Below are 18,914 nucleotides of genomic sequence, written 5' to 3' on the forward strand. Positions count from 1 at the left end.
TCTGAACTTTGTTATTTTTCACTTGTACCCTCTAAATGTTTGGAACAGACTTCAGTTTTGATTAAGAGGCATAAGCAACTCTCCATTTAAATACTCCAGGTCATTGTATGTTTACAAATACAGAGGGGGAAAGAAACTGTCCATGTTTTCATGCTACCTCATGTCCCCTGATGCATAGAGCATGAATGTCCCGATGGAATAGCAGCTGCTACTGGGGCTTGTGACATGCCAAAGAGTCACCCTTGTGGTAGGCAGTCATTACTCCACAGCAAATACAGCAGGTTGCCTGTGCAGCTCTGGTGCCTCAGGCCGTGTGTGCATATCCTGCAGTATAGTATTTCAGAACATCCCGAGTTGGAAAGGATCCACAAAGATCTTCGAGTCCAACTTCTGGCTCCACACAGGACTACCTAAAAATTAAACCATATGTCTGAGAACGCTGTCCAAGTGTTTCTTGAACTCTGGAGTGTGCTGTGGACTTGTGCAGTGCTGAAGGTGTCAGACTCTGCCAAAGAACCAGGCTTTGGGATTGGCATCCTGTCTCAACGTGTCCTGCCTCTGTCTGCACTCAGTGTCCCCATGTGCCCTTTGAACTTTTATAATAGCTGTGCATTTAAAAAGGCTGCAGAATAACACTGTCTGTGAAGCCCTGCTACTCCCAGCACCAGCAACATCTGCCTATTCAGTGGCTGCAGGAGGGCTGGGAAGGACTCAGGTACTCCCACAAAGGCAATTGTGCTGCCACTTCTGTGGAGGCATCCATTTTAGCTGCCCTCATCTACTGCTTTAAGTGCCTTGTTCAGCCCTTTGGACTTGATATGTGCAGGGGGTCCATGAAGTATATTTAAAGCAGTAATTAGCTTGACATACAAGGACGTTTTCCCTCAGAGTTCTAGTCAGTGGAAATATGTCATTTTCATCTAAAATTAGACTGGCTCCAGCTACATTAAAGGAAAAAAAAAAAAAGAAAAAGAAAGAAAGAAAAAAAGAAAAAAAAAGTAAAATAAAAACAAATTAAAACCCTCAAGAACTAAACTCTTTCTATTGGACTCTGTCAGATGTAGCAACTCCTAGCAGAAATAACCCAGGATCCATCCAGCACAAACTGTGTCCAAAAGCCTGTGATTTTCATCCAAAAAACTTTGAGTTGTTGGAGACAGCCAAACGAACTGGCTGGGCAAACATTGTCTCTTGCATGTGAGACAATGTAAATAAGCTTAGAGAATAGTTATAGATCTTTCAAAGGCACTAAATGGGAATTGTTGTATTGAAAAAGAATTTTGCAGTTAATATTGTACAACTCTTGACAAGTAAAATGAGATTGGAGGGGCAGGGGGGAAGTTGAATTCAGAAAAAATATTCTATTCATTGTTCCCATACAATTTGTTATTACAAATTTATTTTTTTAGAAGGTGCTTGAGCTGAAGCTAGTGCTACCAACATAAAAAAGGAAAAAAAGGTACATTTTCTTTTGCGTTAAATGTAATCCCAACCCTGCAGTAATCTGCCTTGTGCACTTAAGTTCAAGTGCAAATGAAAGTGACTGGATACTTAATGCTTGCTGAGGCTGAAGTCTAAAATGAGCATGGAGGGTAGTAAGGAGGAGAGACTCAAACCCAAAATTAACAGCAGAAGAGACAAACAGAAAAGCATTGAAAATTGAATACACATTTTGAATCATTTATCTTTCAACATATTTTACTGAAGCAACAATGAAAGGAGCATGTGAAGTGTAACTATGTATTGTGTTGTTATTCCAGGCTTCAGCAGCTTCTTGATGTTTGGAAAGTTCTGAGACACAGCCTGTTGGGACTACTTGTAACCAGCACCTAAGACTACAGAAACTTATGTTTGGAAGAACCTCTTTCTGAAGGAAGCATCCATCTCAATATTGCGAAAACTCTGTCCAGGCCTTACAAGGCAGGAGGGTGATCTGTGCTTCTGCTGACACTGGTGTGTAATCTCTGCTTCTTATGCACTCCAGCACCCCTATCAGTTCCTTGTTCTCCTTCACCAGCCCTGCAGTGAAAAGGCTGCTGGGCTGGAAACAAGGAGATGAAGAGGAAAAGTGGGCAGAAAAAGCTGTTGATTCCCTGGTGAAGAAATTAAAGAAGAAAAAAGGTGCCATGGAAGAACTGGAAAGGGCTCTAAGCTGCCCAGGTCAGCCCAGTAAATGTGTCACGATCCCACGTTCCTTGGATGGGCGGCTGCAGGTTTCTCACCGCAAGGGGCTCCCTCATGTCATATACTGCAGAGTGTGGCGTTGGCCTGATTTACAATCTCACCATGAATTGAAGCCACTGGAATGTTGTGAGTTCCCATTTGGCTCAAAACAGAAAGAAGTGTGCATTAACCCCTACCATTACCGGCGGGTGGAAACTCCAGGTAATTATATTATCTCCAAATGATTCGCATCTCTGTTAGCTCTTGTGCTGGCAGGTCTGTACCTGATGCATTATAATGAGTTCTTTGAGACCTGAAACAGTAGGCTCTGTTTGGTGGTGAAGGACCCTGGCTTTTTCTCTGTCTAGCAGCTTCACAGATACCAGCTGTAAGGAGCAGGATCCTGGCTGGGGTCCTTGCTCCACTGCACCCCCAAGTATCTTGTCCAGGGTGCTGAAAGCAAGGCTCCTCTCTGTGGACATGACTGCTGGCCACCCTCTAGTCCTACCCCTGTAGACTGCTGTCAGGTGTATGTCTGTGAGCTTGAAGGCTAGGCACCAGCCTAGTCTTATCACCTTGGCTGGATTTATGCCACATTGTCTGAAAACCAAAAATAACTCATTGATTCACTGGAAAAATGTATCTCTAGCTCTTTCTATAAAGATTAGAGTTGTAGAAAGATGGTTTCTGTTGCTATGAATGTGAAACCAGGTTAGTTGATTCTTGTTAAAATGCTTGGTGGTCGGCGTTCAGTGGGATTTAATTACCTCACTGTGTGGTTTATGTGAAATAAATCCCCCAACTTCTCATAAAACTTAAAATTTTTCAGCCAATGATTCCCTTTAGACTAGACTTGGTCAGTACTGAAAATTTATGACCTTACTGAAGGGTCATTCAGTTGGGCTTTGTATCAGTGAAACAGATATTAGAGAATTGTAGTGTTCAGCATTGACTTCTATAGCATTGGCAGAGATCTCAAGCGGTCATCTTGTTCCTCTCTCCCCCTCCTCTCAAAACAGAACAAATTGCCAGGTACATTCCTGACAGATGTTTTCTTAATTAGCACTAAAAATCCCATGTGATAGAGGCTCCACAACCTCCCCAGGCAAGTGAATCTATTGCTTTGCTATCTTTACAGTTCAAAGTGATTTCTAATGTCTAACCTCGCTCTTCTTTGCTGCCAAAAATCACGGTAATTTAATTTACTAATGGATATGGTTGGTAAGTGTATACTTATTATTCTGTGATTACTCTTTGTCTGGCATGAACTTTACTCTGAGGTGACATTAGCAACAGATAAGTGAACTGTGGGATGTTTCTTTTCACACAGATGAAATAAGGGGAAGACGTTTGTTAACATTTGTTAAATGGGGCTGTTCCCCTTCCTGATAATCCTTCCACAGCAGCAGAGCTGTCATTCTGAAGTTGCATCTGAACCGCTGTAAACATTGTCAGAACTAAAAATTTTGCAGCTGCAGGGAGTGGTGCATATTGTCAACAGTTTTCAGTGGAAAGAGCTGATCTTCTGCCTTTCTAAAATAAACTCTCCAAGAATCTAAGAAAAGATGTTCATAAAATATCCCATTTTGTGTATCTTTCTCTGTTAAGTCTGTAGTCTCTGGTGCTTTCTCATTTCTTTTGTTGTACCTCTACTGTAGGTAATGGAGTCTCCTCAGTGCAGTTGCTGACAGCTCTGCACAGGGCTGTTTTAAACTCTGGTCGTCTGAACTGTTCTACAAACACCAGTACTGCTTTAACCAGCAGCTGCTAAATGGCTTCCAGAACTTCCTCCAGTCATGAAGCTCTGACTTCAGCTGTGAATATGTCCCTATCATTTAACCTGACTGACTAAATTCAGGCTGGCTGTCTGTACTAGTAAATGAAACATGGCTAGGTTACAGCCTGAGAATTGCTGAAGCGCTTGTGTGCTCCGTGGCACAGCTGTGATTTGTGCAGACTATCACATATTAGCGATTCTCAGGGTGCAGGGCTCAGTCCACATAAGGCACTTTGGGGCAACTTGGACATGACCACCATGTTTTGGGGGGGAAAGAGCACAGCTGCAAAGATGCATGCTGTGCTGTTCCAGTTTGCTACAGGATCGGGGAGCTGTTCTTGTATTCCACCCCTATCACGCTTTTCTTGGGGACAGCTGAGATGCTGAGGCTCCCAAGAGAGTTACCTCCCCGCTAAAGATGAGGAGCAGCAGGGAGCACAACCTACTCAAATGTGCTGGGACAGCAGCAGGAGAAATAACTCGCAGCACTGCAAGTGGCAGTAATGCAGCTCTGAGCTGCAGTCAGATAGCAGTGCTGTGAAGAGATAGGGATGAAGGAAGAGAAGAAATGAGCTTGATGGGGAAATGGTAGCAGTGAGGTCACCACAAAATAGGTTGGGAGCAATTGATCCAGATGCCAGTCTGTTCAAATAAAAGTCTTCTTTTAGCTACAGGAAATCTGCTATATCTAGGCTGTCAGAAATCTTAGGGTTATGTAGGATTCTCTGAACCTTATCCTCATAAGTTATAGAATCCACCTGTTAAGTGATTCAGCAGTACATTTCTTTACACTCCAGAAGCCAGTATTATTTTCATACAGATGTCCATCATTTTGGGGCTCACTTTCATTTTTCTAATCTGTCTCACTGAATCAGAGACTCTGTGGCCAGATCCATTAACTTTTATTCAGTATGAACGAGTTGTGTCAAAGATGGGAGGGACTTGCCCTTTCTCTAGTGACCTGGCAGGTTCCTAGGCCTCTGTTATCAGAGAGCAGCGTGTCTTCATGCTTTCCAGACACATCATAGTCTGTGCTGACCAACACTGCCTAGATTGTGTGTAGCATTCCTTGCTACTGCAAGTGTCCCCCGTGGAGCTCCTCTTTGCCGGTCTGCTGAGCAACTGGTGCCATTTAGAAAAATAAACAAACAAACAAACAAACAAAAAAAACCAACACTACAACAACAAACCACAATTATTTCCTCTATTTGTGCAGCTTCATAGCACAGCTAGGAGTTAGGCCATCTAGCAGAAAGGAGATAGATAGGATGCATAGGCTCTGCTTCCCCCTTGAAGAGCTTGCCAGAAGTCTAAATGTTTAATTTTCATGAGAATCTTCAGTTTTGGAAAAATATCGATCTGTCTGAACATTTATCTCATTACTTTATATTACTTCATTCACATATGGATGTCATAATATGCAGTGTTGCTGTAGAGAGCAGAAGCCTAAGTGAACACTAAACTTTGATTGCTTTTTGCAAGCCTGAGTACGACTGTGATCTGGTATCTTCCCAACTGGAAGACCACCTGATGATCTTACTGTTGGCCACGTGTTTGACATTCGTGAATGGGTATGGAGAACAGGTGGATCTTACCAGAGAGTAGGCTTCCAAAGACAGGAGACTCTGCGAAGATGAGCTGATGTGTCACAAACAGCAGTGCAGATGTTGTACCTGGAATTAAAGGATGAAGCAGATAGCTTACTTGCTAGCAACTGAAGTCACAGGGTCAGCAACCATGGGGACAACAAAGTTTCTGGCAAGAATTACAGCTAAAGAGAACAGGAGAGAACAGAGCAGGAAAGGCAATGGCAGGATATGGAACATGACTGACTGTGTTTGGCTTCAGTTGAACAAAGATCTTCAGCACTTAGGGTTACACAGAAAGGATCCCTCCCTGGCTCTTGATGAGAATGGAAGGTGAAAGAAAAAGATCCCAGTCATGACAGTGCAGGTCAGTTGTGAAGACCTGGTGCACTCAATCACTCAGTTTCATGCCTCTGGTCACAGTTCCTTCAAGATTGTTGAGCCTTGGAGAATGGTATCTGCTACCAAAAGAAAAAGAACGGAGCCCTTAGGGGATTTTTTTAGCCACAAACAAAAAAATCTCTGTATTTGTCACCACCACAGAGGCTTTAGCCCTCTAGGCAGCCAGTGGAAAGACTGACTGAGGTGGCAAAAACTGTGCAGCAGAGCTGAAATTAAAAGAGTAGCCTGGTCAGAGCTGGGAATGAGTTCAAGGCCTTGCAAGGCTAGAAAATTCCTCTTGCTGACTCACTCAGGACAAGTCAAAGGTTTTCCCTGGCAAGTGCTGTTGACACATCTCAGTTCTGAGCTTTCATTTAGAAAAGGAGTTGTGCTGAGTTCTCACAGAGCTGGACTAAATTGCTTTCCTAGTAGTGGGGTGCCTGCCCCCAGCCCTGCACAACATTACTCAGCACCACTGCTGGGTGCAAAGGGTTCTCCAGTGTTACCCACAGCTACTGGTCAGAGCTGGCCAGGCAGCGGTGAATCTGGCAAGCATCACACCAGTTCCATGGAGCAGCAAGGGGAAACTCCAGAAGCAGCAGCTTGCAGCCTGAAGCTGCTCTCACAACCTGGAGCTGCTTTCAGGATCATGAGTTGGGAGGGATTTAGCTAACCAAAACCACATCTGCAGTGGTGGTAGTGCCTTGTCCCTGTATAGAGCAAAAGAACTGAGTGCTGAAGGAGTCTGTTTCTCTCCAATGTCTATAAAGGGGGTAGCAGACTGAGATGTCGATGCCTGTACTTCCTGAATGAGTCCTCCAAGACACTAGGGAGAAGTAAAGAGGCAGAAATAGTTTTCTGCACCAAAAGGCATTACGGGCTGGCAACAAAAACATCATCATGCAGATAGTGGCAGTTCATTGGTGACTGGCAGATTCCCAAATGGTGTGTGCCAGTGGTGGGGCAGGAGTGTGGCTTAGCCCTGCAGCAGCAGGGTGCCACAAGGAGCTGGACATGTGCCAGTGGTACTAGCATGGCCCTTTCTGTTTCCACTGCCCCAGCTCAGCCAGTAGTGTGGTACACTGATCTCTAAGGAACGTGTTCCTTCTCATGCACACGTTTTGCATTATTTCTGTATTATTTGCTTTGTAGCAATTATTCCACTCTTTCATTACACTGTATAAATGAGAGCTCGCTGTAATTAAAAGGTGCTAGCTAACCTACCTAAAAAGAAATAGCCTTACCTTGACAGAGCTTTTGGGCCCAAACAGTCTGTTAAAACACGTTCAAACAATATATTTATGTCAGCATTTATAACTAAAAGTACACATCACTATTTGTTTCCGTAAGATAGTAAGGAGGGACTGAAGGATTACTTGCTGCTGGGTTTTAGGCCAGAGGAACTCTAGACACCAGGTCAATCAATACAAGTCCACTGGATTGTTCCAGTTGTTGGGACAATTCATCCTTGTCACAGCAAAGCAGATTGCCTCCTTATCTTCTTTTGTGGCTTTTAGATCTTGATGATTTATTCCCCATGCCTGTGTTTAAGGGCTTAGCAGAGACAATTAGGTGCTAAGTAAGCTAGTGACTCTTGAGATACATGAATTGCACCTTGTAGGTGCTATTTTCCCTGCAACAACTACAGAGGGACCCAGTCAAAGCCTGAAGTTGAACTCCCATATGCAGAAATATTTAGCAAGCCTCTTTGTGTTCCAGTCCCAGGGCAATGTTTCTATAGGTAACTCAGATAGTCCTGTCTGCTGAAGTTCTTTGACTCCACTTCTGCTCTTGCTCCTGGTAAGTCAGAATTCAAAATCCAAAACCACTTGGGTGTGCTTAGGGTTTCTCATTGCAGTAATACTGTTACAGCATTGAAAGTATAAGAGGTAAGTGAAGAGGCTGGATGAGGAGAGATTATTTCTTCTATTAGACCAGTTTTTGCCTGGATGAATTTGAATTTCAGTTTTCTTGCATTTTTCATGTCTTAACTATCAACCATTTACATTTATCTCTTCATGCTAGATCTTTTCTAACTATATTGCAAGAGCTAGATTAATATTGCTGCAATATTTCAATTGCCATTTATATTTCCTTTTAAAGATCCCACTGTCTGGCTGGCAGCACTCTCAAGTACCTGAAAACCTTTTAAATATAGTGTTTAGCTTCTGGTCTGTGCTTCTGTTTGCCAATCTGGTGGTAAAATAATGCATTGTATTGCTGAGCACTGTTAATTGTTATTAAACTTGGCTTTGATTTTGGAAAAAATTGATGATAATATTTAGCAAACCCCTGATATAGTCATTATTTCAGGAAGGAAGAGAGAGATAATTTTGAGAAGGAGAAACATGCCATTTGGATCTCTGTAAGAAGGCTTTGTGCACATGCTATACATGTGATTTTTATGGTACCTTGCTTACATTAGGAATGACACTGTATTTTGCACATGCAAATGTGGAAACTGGTTGCAAATCTTGGGAAATGGTTAAATATCAGGTTTTGATTCTTGTTTTTGGACAGATTTGTTGCTGTTCAGTGATTTGTATATACAGAGCGACATAGGTAGCAAGGAATATAGCTCTTTTTTACTGACAAAGAGATAGACTTTCAAGAGTGCAATTCTGAACAGATTTTTTCTGTTCTTGTTTTTATTTTCAGTCCTACCTCCAGTACTTGTTCCAAGACACAGCGAGTTTAACCCTCACCTCAGCCTTCTCGCCAAGTTTCGAAATACTTCTCTGCACAGTGAGCCACTGATGCCACACAATGCCACCTATCCTGATTCTTTCCAACATCCTCCATGCACCCCGTTTCCACCATCACCCAGCCACATGTTCTCCCAGTCGCCTAACAGCATCAGCTACCCCAACTCACCAGGAAGCTCTTCTGGACCAGGAAGTCCATATCAGCTCACGGGTAAGAATGAGCTTTCAGAAATTCTGACTGAGGCAGTCAAAGTTCTTGCTAGGGGCTGGGATCACAAGCCAATTTTTTGTGCTCCCCCCAGGCTGTAGCTACAAATTGAAATATCGGACAGGATGGATTTGGAATGGGATTTCTTGGGACTGTCTCTTAGTATTGTCTCCCAGTCCTTCTGATGGCTACTCAAGGAGCTAAGAGCTCCTTTCCACTCCTAGAATGCATGAATGAACTTTCATGATTACTATAATGGAAAAGTTCAGGAGAGGATTAGGTGTGCCAAGACAGCTTCTGCCCAGGGCTGCCCACCTGAGTTAGGCACCTTTAACAGAGGTGGTGAGGATGGGACCTTTATAAACTCCACAGGAGAGACAGAATAAAATGGAGAAATTCGTACACAGAAATATTTTTTAATACATGATGATCCCATTGACATATACGGGAAGTTAAGATGTTTAATAATTTGGTCGAAAAATTGGTGAAGCCAATAGGCAAATACCCATGAATTTGGAACATCTTTCATCTGTTCCACAGTTCTAAACTCAACAGGGTTAAGTCACTCAGATCGTTTGTGTTTGGAACTCCTTACCTGGTACTGCTCTAATTACTGAAAATTAAACTAAACATAACAAGGTGTCATACAACACAGCTGAGAGTTAGCTTTAATATCAAAGCATGGTTTAGTTTCACTTCTGCACTTTGTTGTCACTCCGAGATAGTTTCAGTGAAAAGGATGAATTCAGGTCAGAATCATGTAGATTAATGTTTTAATATATCAACTACAAAGTATTTGAATTCATACATTTAATGATATGCCTATTGTGATTTTAAGTACAAGAAAGATATTTAGTTTTACACGGTATTTGTAGTTTTTGAACTTCCTTTTAAGCCGGACACTTTCAACACGTTTTCCCTTCCTTGTACATTCAATTAATCACTGTTTGTTTCTTCTCTAGATCGGTAGTTCAGATTATCTCATGCTTAGCAACATCCAAACTTGTTCACGAGCAGCAGGGCTTGTTTGTCTTCTCCCATTTCTTTTTTTCACCTCTCTGTAACCAAGCTTGATTTAGCGGAGCTGGTCCTGACAGGTAAATCAGGACCATTGCAAAGTATATAATGACTCTGACTCGTGTAATTTGGCTGAACTTGGGACCTTGCAAAGCTACTTAAAAATGTAAGTGGCTCAGCTGGAACTTCATTATATCACAGCACAGAGAATGCTGATAAACATAATTTGCCTGTGTAACAATCAGGGTTGAACAACTATCTAAAGCAAACTAGGATTGTATCAAGAACCTTGAGTGGGATAGATGAGACCAAACAGAGATGTCAGCAATGCAAATTTCTACGTCTGATGCAATTGTTTGTTTGTTCTCTGCTCTGTAGTCAGTAGAGGAAAAATAGGCACTCCTAGAACAAGATTCATTTCATCTTAAGGTATATGTCTAAAGTTGCTGAGATGCATCCTGTATAAAGTGAGCACATGTAATCCTTATAGTGACTAGCTGAGGTGTAGACAGCAAAAATACTTGTATAACCTCATTATTTCCTTTCTGTAATATTCTACTGTTTCTTTATTTTGTTTTATTATTTTAGCATGCTGCATTTTTGTGGGAGGGTTATGCCCTGTATTTGTTAGGAATATTGCAAAGTGTATGAGATTCCTATATTATGAATACTACTTAAATAGAATAATTAATAACATTCATGTGCAATATGTACTTGGAAGGTTCAATGGTTACCTTATGAGACGGGCCACATTTATTCACTTTGGGTGAATTTGCACTGTCTTGAGGGCCAACCAACAGCCCATAGACAAGTGGAAACTTCAGCTTGAAACTGGGAAACTGGGATAAACTTCTTAAAGAGACCCACAGCCATACAAGTTCAGTTATCACTGTAACTTACACATAGGCCCATTGAGTTTCTGGTCACTACATACTTTCAGTGTTTAACACTGAATGTTTAACACTGACATTTTCTAATGTAAAAACAAAATCACTTTTTCTTTGGCTTTCTAAAGCCTCCTGTCCTTCTTGAGAATACTCACTACAGAGAACAACCTTCCATTTTCTATCTTACTTCTTATCTTACTATGCCATGAAGGAAACAAACCAGGAGCTAGGCACATTGTGGGTTGGTAATTTTTCTTCATTCATTGCTATATGATGGGATGTCATATAGCTAAGACAGAAGGACAAAAAGGACAAATCTGGAGGGAGTTTTGCTAAGTCTCACTTTAGAATAAAAGATTTTGCATAGGCTTTCTTTATAGTCTATGAAGAAAGAGAACTTTCTCCCTGAGGGGAAATTAAAGTTTGTTTCTGCTGTTAAATCATCCTCTGCAAGGATTTTAACATTTAGGAGAGAAGCCTGGAACTGGAGGATCAAACAGCTTTGCTTTCTTAGTGTAACAGCTCTTATTATCAGAAAACTTGGCATGATGGTGGTCTGAGCCTGAGGCCGTCCTCTGACTGTCCCTCCTTCTGTCAAGTGTACAGAATCCAACATGACTGCCCTGTCTTACCATTCTTCCTGAATATGTGATGGTCTTACTCTGGAGGCTGAGAAGAGATCAGAATCAGAACTGAGCTTTGTTTCAAACCCTTCTGTAGCTAAACAATGCTGAAGTGGTATGTATTCACTAGGAAAGGCTGGGCAGAATTTACCAAGGTATTGATTTAGATGTCCTTTCTTCTTTTCTTTCTTTCCTTCTCTCTAATAGTGGAAACTCCACCCCCACCCTACCACGCAAGAGAAACTCCGGGAAGCCACAATGGGCGGTCAATGGATGCTATAGCTGAAAGCCAACTAGTACTGTCTTTGCCCAATGGAGGTAAATCTGCCGATGGAGAAACTGAAAGTAAATAACTATTTATATTATTTTTCAAAGAAAAATTGTTAAGCAATAAAGTACTATTTGAACAACAATGTTCAGTGATCTGTTATAGTAGGTTTCAGACAGCTTTGAGGGTTAGGCTGTGTCTTAAATCCATCCATTAGCTAGGAGAGTAGGATGATCTAAGAATTCAATGACTTACATGTGAAATTAGAGAGATTAAACCCTACTGGAAACTGTGAACTACTACAGTTAGAAAGTTGTTAATGAAAGCAAACACTGTTATCTACTTCGTAAAGACAAAGATATAAAATCAAGGATGGGGAGTAATACAACACAAAAGAACACTATCTAAATCAAAACTGATTTCTTTATCACCATCAGTTCTAGGTTTCATGTACTTTAAAGTCTTATGTTTGGAAACTTTCTTATTACCTTCTTTGTATTAATGTTACATTACTGGCTGGCTGGCATATAAAAAGACATTCTAGTGAAGTACAACTTTCTGAAACAGTGAGGAATATGTCTGTATCAGAACTGGAGGAGAAGGAAGTTGAGGTTGGTAGTGTTAATAACAGATGAGTACACAGAATGGCTAGGTAATTACTAGCTATCAGACACCAATATTTTTAAATAAATTGCTGAGACTTTAATCTCCTTAGCGTAATTTACCTTCCCTGATCACAGCCCTTGTGAAGATTGGTTGGAAGTTTACTACAGGTTATGGGCAAAGGTGCTCTAGGGCAGGAGGTCTCATATGCCTCTGCTAGGCAAGCAGGATAAATTTTCCCAATAATTCCTGTAGGATAAGTGAGGGTTCAGAGATTCTTTTATGTTTTTGAGCCTTTTGCTGTCTCTGTGTTAGAAAACCTGGGTAGGGGTAGATCTGAAGGAATGACCTTGATGACATTTCTACTTACAGTCCCACATGGAAGTGGAAAGCCTCAAAGCACGCAAAGAAAGAAAGGTGGAGGGGAGGAAATGATTGATTACTTCTGAACTCCAGTATTTGGTACTAGACTTAAGGCTTGGCTCAGTTTTGACTTACTTTGAGCCCGTCTGTCATCCCTAGATCCTGCTGGTGTGCAGAGTGGATGTATACCTTACTACTTTCAGTGTAGAGACTGTGCCTCAGGTCAGCAAGGAATGTTAGCATGTGCTTAATTTAATGCATTAGGGTTACCGCTTTTTTAAGAACAAGTGGGACTCCTCAAAGGCTCATAGTTAACTACACTGGCGTACCAGCCCTTTCACATTTGGGGTTTTGGTCATAACATTAAGAAGCAGAAGCTGCTGTTGAGATTGTCTGACATAAATGACTGTTCAGATGAAGAGCTGGGGGCGTGGAATGGACAGGAGGGAGGAAAAAAGACAGAGGATGATTGTCTCAAAAAATATTACTAAGACCCCAACAGCTAAATAATTTTGTTTCCTACAGATTTTCGGCCTGTTTGCTATGAGGAACCACAACACTGGTGCTCAGTTGCCTACTATGAACTCAACAACAGGGTAGGAGAGACTTTCCAGGCTTCCTCTCGAAGTATCCTTATAGATGGATTTACAGATCCCTCAAATAACAAAAACAGGTTCTGCCTGGGACTGCTCTCGAATGTAAACCGCAATTCGACTATAGAAAACACCAGGAGACACATAGGAAAAGGTAAGAGCAAATTCCTTCTCCTTGGGAATATTCAGAGCTCAGGAGAACCATACACTGCATTAACAATTCTAGCTGATTTGTCAGATGTGCTTGTCTTAAAACCAAAGCTGAGATTACTTCTGAAGCAGAAGGAGTTGATTCTTTTCTGTTTGAATAACAATCAGCAGAGTATCTACTTACAAAAGCTATTTACTTGGCCAGCAAAGAGAAAAATGTTGTTTATAGTTGTAAGTTCTAATTTAGCAGTATGTATTTTCATTTTATTTATTAGAGCTTCTGGCAACTGGGAATATTGCCATTGAAATGCCATGAAAAGGATAATTGCTGGTGCCTCGGGGCTGGTTCTTCTACCACTAAATAACAAAGGGAGATGGATGAAACACTTAGCAGTTGAGTTATTTAGTTGAAGAACTTTACAAGAGTTGCCTTTATAGATTTTTTTCCCCTAGCAACGTAAGGAAATCAGTCCAATCTGATTCCCTGCCATGTCAATTTCTCACTAGTAAGACAAAGTCTTGGGTTCTGCCTCCAGCAGTTCTCCTTGTGTGCTTCACTTCTGGTGTATGCATATCCTGTGCACACAGAGTCATCTGCTACTGGTGACAAGTAGGATGAGGCCACACCTGGATACACATGGCCACACTCACTCCATCCCAGCTTGCTAGGGTAGGGTAGGGCTTGATATTCTACCAGAATTTATTGGTGTTTGTGGCAGTGAAACAGAAGCCCTGCACTTGCCACTTCTCTGTGCAGATGAGACTTTGCCTCTTCTAGTATATCCAGTCTAGACTCATTATCTTGCCAACCCAGCCTCTCACCAGTAGCTTCCTGGGAATGGATTCCCTACCGGGCTAATTAACTCTTAATTGTTTCACTCCTATTATCTTGTCAACCTCACCTCATTTCCCAGGCCTAGAGCAACATTTTAATTGCCTCTTGATAGCCTAGTGTTGAATGACCAAGTATGAGGAAGTTCTGAGACAAATGTGACATAGTTTTTAAAAACAACAGTGAATCTGAAGGCTGAGAGATGTACTCAGCTATCACACTTTTCTCCAGAAGGAAAAAAAGTACCTGTGTGACAAATGTACTGTGTGAAGGTGGTCTGATGGCACAAATGTCTGTCACAGTAAATTGATGTGAGCAGTGGAAATGAGTTGTACATCTAGATTTAACTTACTCAGAAAATGAGGCAAAGCTTCTCTATCAGCATAAGCTGTCAAAGGGATATAGATCAAAGCTGAGCCTGGCCCTAAAAGAACAACAACAAAAAATCCCAGTCAAAGCTGTTGTGTGAGGATCTTGCATCCTGTGAATTTCTCCCCCAAAATACAAAGAGACAGAACAGGAAGAATATAAGGTACATGCTAATAGTCTTTGTCCTTTCAAATCTGAAGGTGCGTCTCCATTGATTAAAAGTTCTTTTAAGTCTTACACTAGGAATCTGCCCAAGGGAAGGGAGCAGGTTTCCTAGAGAGGAGCTTAGTATATCTGAGATCCTTAATGTTAATGCTCTTCTCTGTTTATGCAAATCTTAAAAAAATATGTTTAAGTGGAATAGAAGTGGCACCAGTATGGGCCTGCAGAAGAGCACAGGGCAACTCCGAAAGTGTGTAGTTCAAAGCCGCACTGGACTGATGAAAGCTGCTGAAATTGATACAATTGTCACATGTTAACAAGGGAGAAAAAGGAGTGAGTAAACAAGATTAGCTCAGTAGGATAAGGATACGCGATTGAATTGTCATCTAGTGTATCAGCGTGAAACGGTTTCCTGGAAATACCACATCAAAGCTAAAAACAATCCAGAACACAATGCAATATCTACTAGCAATTGGACCTGTTTCAGCAGTCAGACTTCAAGGACAAAAAGGAGACTACTGATCAGAGTGTCAGAAAGAAGTGGATGCTTGGAAGCTGCTGAATCTCCAGTTTCTGCAGAGGGCAATGAAATCCTGCTAAAACATGTGGACCTTGGATTTGGTCATTTACAAACATGCATTCAGCTGGTTGGTTTCTTCAGGGTGCTTGTCTCCAGTGAGTGAATAGCAGAAGAATGGAAATATTCACTAACATTTCAGTACTGCTGTATTTACTGCTTTTTAAGAGTCCACAAGGACAAAGAAAATTAGAGCCACTTTCAGAAGTGACTTTGGTGGGTGTTTTTGTTATTATAGTAAGCAGCTTTGATAATGCCTTTGAAAGCATTGGGTTTTTTCTTCTTTTCTCTTCTTTTTTTTTTTTTTTTTTTTTGGAAGGTGGATACTCGATGTGAAAATTTAGACTTTAAAGCTTTGCACTTTAGCACCCAGAAGTGCAGTCACCCTAAATCAGTCGTCACACTTGAGGATTCAAAAGGAGGCGAACACATGTCCTTATTCTTCCCTTCCTTCCCTGTGTTCTCAGTCTATTTCAGGAATTTACCTGGACTCCATCAGTATCAGCCAAGACCTTTGTGATTTTAGTATCTATATCCTTCCTTTTCATTCCCCTTCCACAGAATAGAAGGGAGACATTGGGCAAGTCATAGCAGTCACAAAGAGCATCTCCGCATGCGCCTGGACTGAAGCTGCTGACTGGCTGATCTAGTGGAGCTGTGGTCTCACCTGTGTTCTCAGTGAAATACCAGCTTGTGCTGTGAGCCACACCCCCCGTCACTCACATTTAATTTGAGATCTCACGGGTGCATAGAAGTAGAATTCAAGTGATGGCTTGAAGACAGACTAAGGCTCTTGTCTGAGTCATACTGGAAGTCTCTGGGAGAGCATATTTTTCCCAGATCCTTTTCCCACTCAACCTGCTTTTCCCCAAGCCTTTCCCACTCCTGTTCAGAGGCTGTTTTTGTTTTAAGGATGTGCTGCTGTCCCTTGCTGTCATGACCACAGAATCAGGAACAGAGACTGGGAGTATGTAACCAGTCATTTTTGTATGAAAGACAACAGGAATAAAACAAATTACAACTGAATTAATAAAGCACAGTTATCACTAGCTTTGCAGACATTACACTTAGACTCTGTGAACATGTACATTTGTATGTAAAGGTGTGAATGCCATCTCTGGGAGTAGAAAGGAGAATTTTATTTTTATTTAGTGGTGGTTTTTATGAGAAGAAAGAACAGAGTTTTTCCACCTCTCTTGCCCATGGGAGAGGTTAATCTTCCCTAATCTAGCCATAGGAAGGTTGAACGTCTAGGTATCTTCACAGGATGACTCGGTCCCTTTCAGGGTGTGGTTTCTTGCTCACATTTAAGCAGTCTAGTTCCCCATTGCCATGCTGGAACTGAAGAAGAGCTCATTGCAAATAGATCTTTGTTGTTGTTTTGTCCTATTTGTTTTTAAGTTTATTAGTTTTCACTGGGTTCAGTTCCCTGACCTGGGTGGCTGCCCAGTCCCCAGACATTGCTGCAGCTTGAAGGCAGGTGTGGGAAGTAGTAAGGGCAGGGGAAGAGTGAGCCTTTACTGCACCAGCACAGACTTCCATCCTTTTGAGTTGGCTGTGAGCCTGCATACTGTGGTGGACAGAATGAATCGACTGGTCACAGTGCCTCTCATCTATCAGATAAGAGAAAAATGCTTACACCAGTTTATATATATTTTCATACAAGCAGACATCCTGGGTGGATAAGAGTCCTTGATTGGATGGAAGTGCTTCCATCTTCCTTTTTCCAAGATGTGGTAAAAATTTGAGAGTTAATGTTGGTAAGTCACTTGGACACTGAGAATTTCACCAGATCAATTGTTTTCCTGCTAAAGTTTGCTTTTAACAAAAAGGATTTGGTGAGTAAGTCAGGGCCGTGCAAATGTAAACACGTAGTTCTGTATGACTTGAAGTACACACCATGTGTGTTTGAACAGCATGTGGCAAGACCTTGTAGTAAAGCATAGCGTGCAATGAAGTTGGTCTTGGTCAGCATGCATGTGCCCAATGGTGAAAATAGGTTTGGGTGTGTAATGTGTAACAGATTTGTCAGTTCTTTAACAGATTTCATCCATGCTTTAATATGGCTGGCATATGTGTGACATTTCTGTGTGTGTGTATGTGCATGTGTGTGTGATAAGTACCATGCTATTGAATTAAAGAAGTAAACCAGTCTTAACTGGGAGATAAAGAATTTTACTGCTGTACTCATACCCTGAAATACTGATTTTGATAATTTCCTCTTAATGCTGATGGGTCCCTTGTACAGACATAGGGATATAGACAAAGTTTTCTGTCTTTTAAATGGCACTAAGTTCCTGGAGTGATGTGGGCCTATATGCCCACAACAAATAAATAGTTAAAGAATTCACAGAACCAAACCAAGTTACTGATATAAAAAGTGTTGTAAACAATGGAGAAATAATACCTGTCTGGTTTTGTTTTTCTAGGTGTCCATCTTTATTATGTTGGTGGAGAAGTGTATGCTGAATGTGTCAGTGACAGCAGTATTTTCGTGCAGAGCCGCAATTGTAACTATCAGCATGGTTTCCACCCAGCCACTGTCTGTAAGATCCCCAGTGGCTGCAGCCTCAAGATCTTCAACAACCAGCTCTTCGCCCAGCTGCTTGCCCAGTCAGTCAATCATGGTTTTGAAGTGGTATATGAGCTGACGAAGATGTGTACGATTCGAATGAGCTTTGTTAAAGTAAGGCTTCTTTGTTTTTTCTTGCCTTTATTAAAAGGAGAATCCCATCACTTGATAGCTGTAGTGCAGAACTAGACCATATCAAATCCTTCCTAAGCAGGGATAAGCAGGCAAGTTGCAAATTGCAATCCAGACTTCTTGTACTCCAGTGTTGCCTTAAACTTGTAGGTGCTAAAAATCAGTAGACTCTGTGATCAGCCTAACCTCATGGACTCCACAAATAAAGTGTCTCACAGATTCATGTGAAAAACAAGCAGTGACTGAATGGTGGTGTTCCCCACTGGCTGCATAAGGAGTTCAGCTTAGGTGGGCTTAGCAGTGTGTAAACATAGCACTTAGGCAGTTGTGATCTCTCCGATTGTTACTGCTTTGCAATAGAGTTTGATAGAGCCACACATTTAAAAAAAAAAAAAAGGTTTTATGTCTCTAGACAGATTTACAGTCTCACCATTACTATAAACTCATACATATGTTGTCAGGCGAGAAATACTAGGTCCTCCCACTGAGCTTGTTGGGAATTGTCATTGTTTGCCACCTGTCTGATCCCTGCCTCGAGATTATCTTAATTCCTGATGGCATTCACATTGGCAGTCACACAAACAGAAGAGCTTCTTGGGAGCAGAATACAATGCCCAAAAGAACAACTGATCTTCCCCTGATTAGAAGAGATAGTAGGCAACCAAAGCCTTTGCTGTTTCCATGTCTTTGAAATCTGAACTTTGCAATGTGACTGCTCTGTGTGCAAAGTATTGGTCTTTGTGGGAGTTTCTTGAATCTTCTGAATGGCCTTCTTACTAGAATATTTCTTGACCCTTTTTAGTATTTAGGATTTTCTTTGGTGTCTGTTGTAGCACTTAGACCTCAGAGAATAGTGAATACTTCAAGACTACAGACGTGCTAGACTGCGGCTTCCTATGGTGCTGCTCGGAGGAGCTAGCAGCAGTGTTCAGCCTGCAAACTAAGG

The 18,914-nt window shown here is 41.5% G+C and overlaps 1 protein-coding gene across 10 annotated transcripts in view; it reads left to right on the forward strand.

The window, feature by feature from the left end:
• Positions 1 to 18,914, forward strand: part of SMAD9 (SMAD family member 9) — a 41,251-nt gene that overhangs the window by 12,701 nt on the left and 9,636 nt on the right. For 8 of the 10 annotated variants that reach the window (XR_005840861.2, XM_040649941.2, XM_025141620.3 and 5 more), the window contains 5 exons: positions 1,761 to 2,385; positions 8,566 to 8,823; positions 11,555 to 11,692; positions 13,107 to 13,328; positions 17,694 to 17,950. Coding sequence is in view for 9 of the 10 variants with exons in the window: in XM_040649941.2 (XP_040505875.1) it covers positions 1,974 to 2,385; positions 8,566 to 8,823; positions 11,555 to 11,692; positions 13,107 to 13,328; positions 17,694 to 17,950 (1,287 nt within the window). In the remaining variant the exon portion in view is untranslated. 10 annotated transcript variants of the gene reach the window in all.

The sequence above is a fragment of the Gallus gallus genome, chromosome 1, assembly GCF_016699485.2.
Source record: "Gallus gallus isolate bGalGal1 chromosome 1, bGalGal1.mat.broiler.GRCg7b, whole genome shotgun sequence".
Classification (NCBI taxonomy): domain Eukaryota; kingdom Metazoa; phylum Chordata; class Aves; order Galliformes; family Phasianidae; genus Gallus; species Gallus gallus.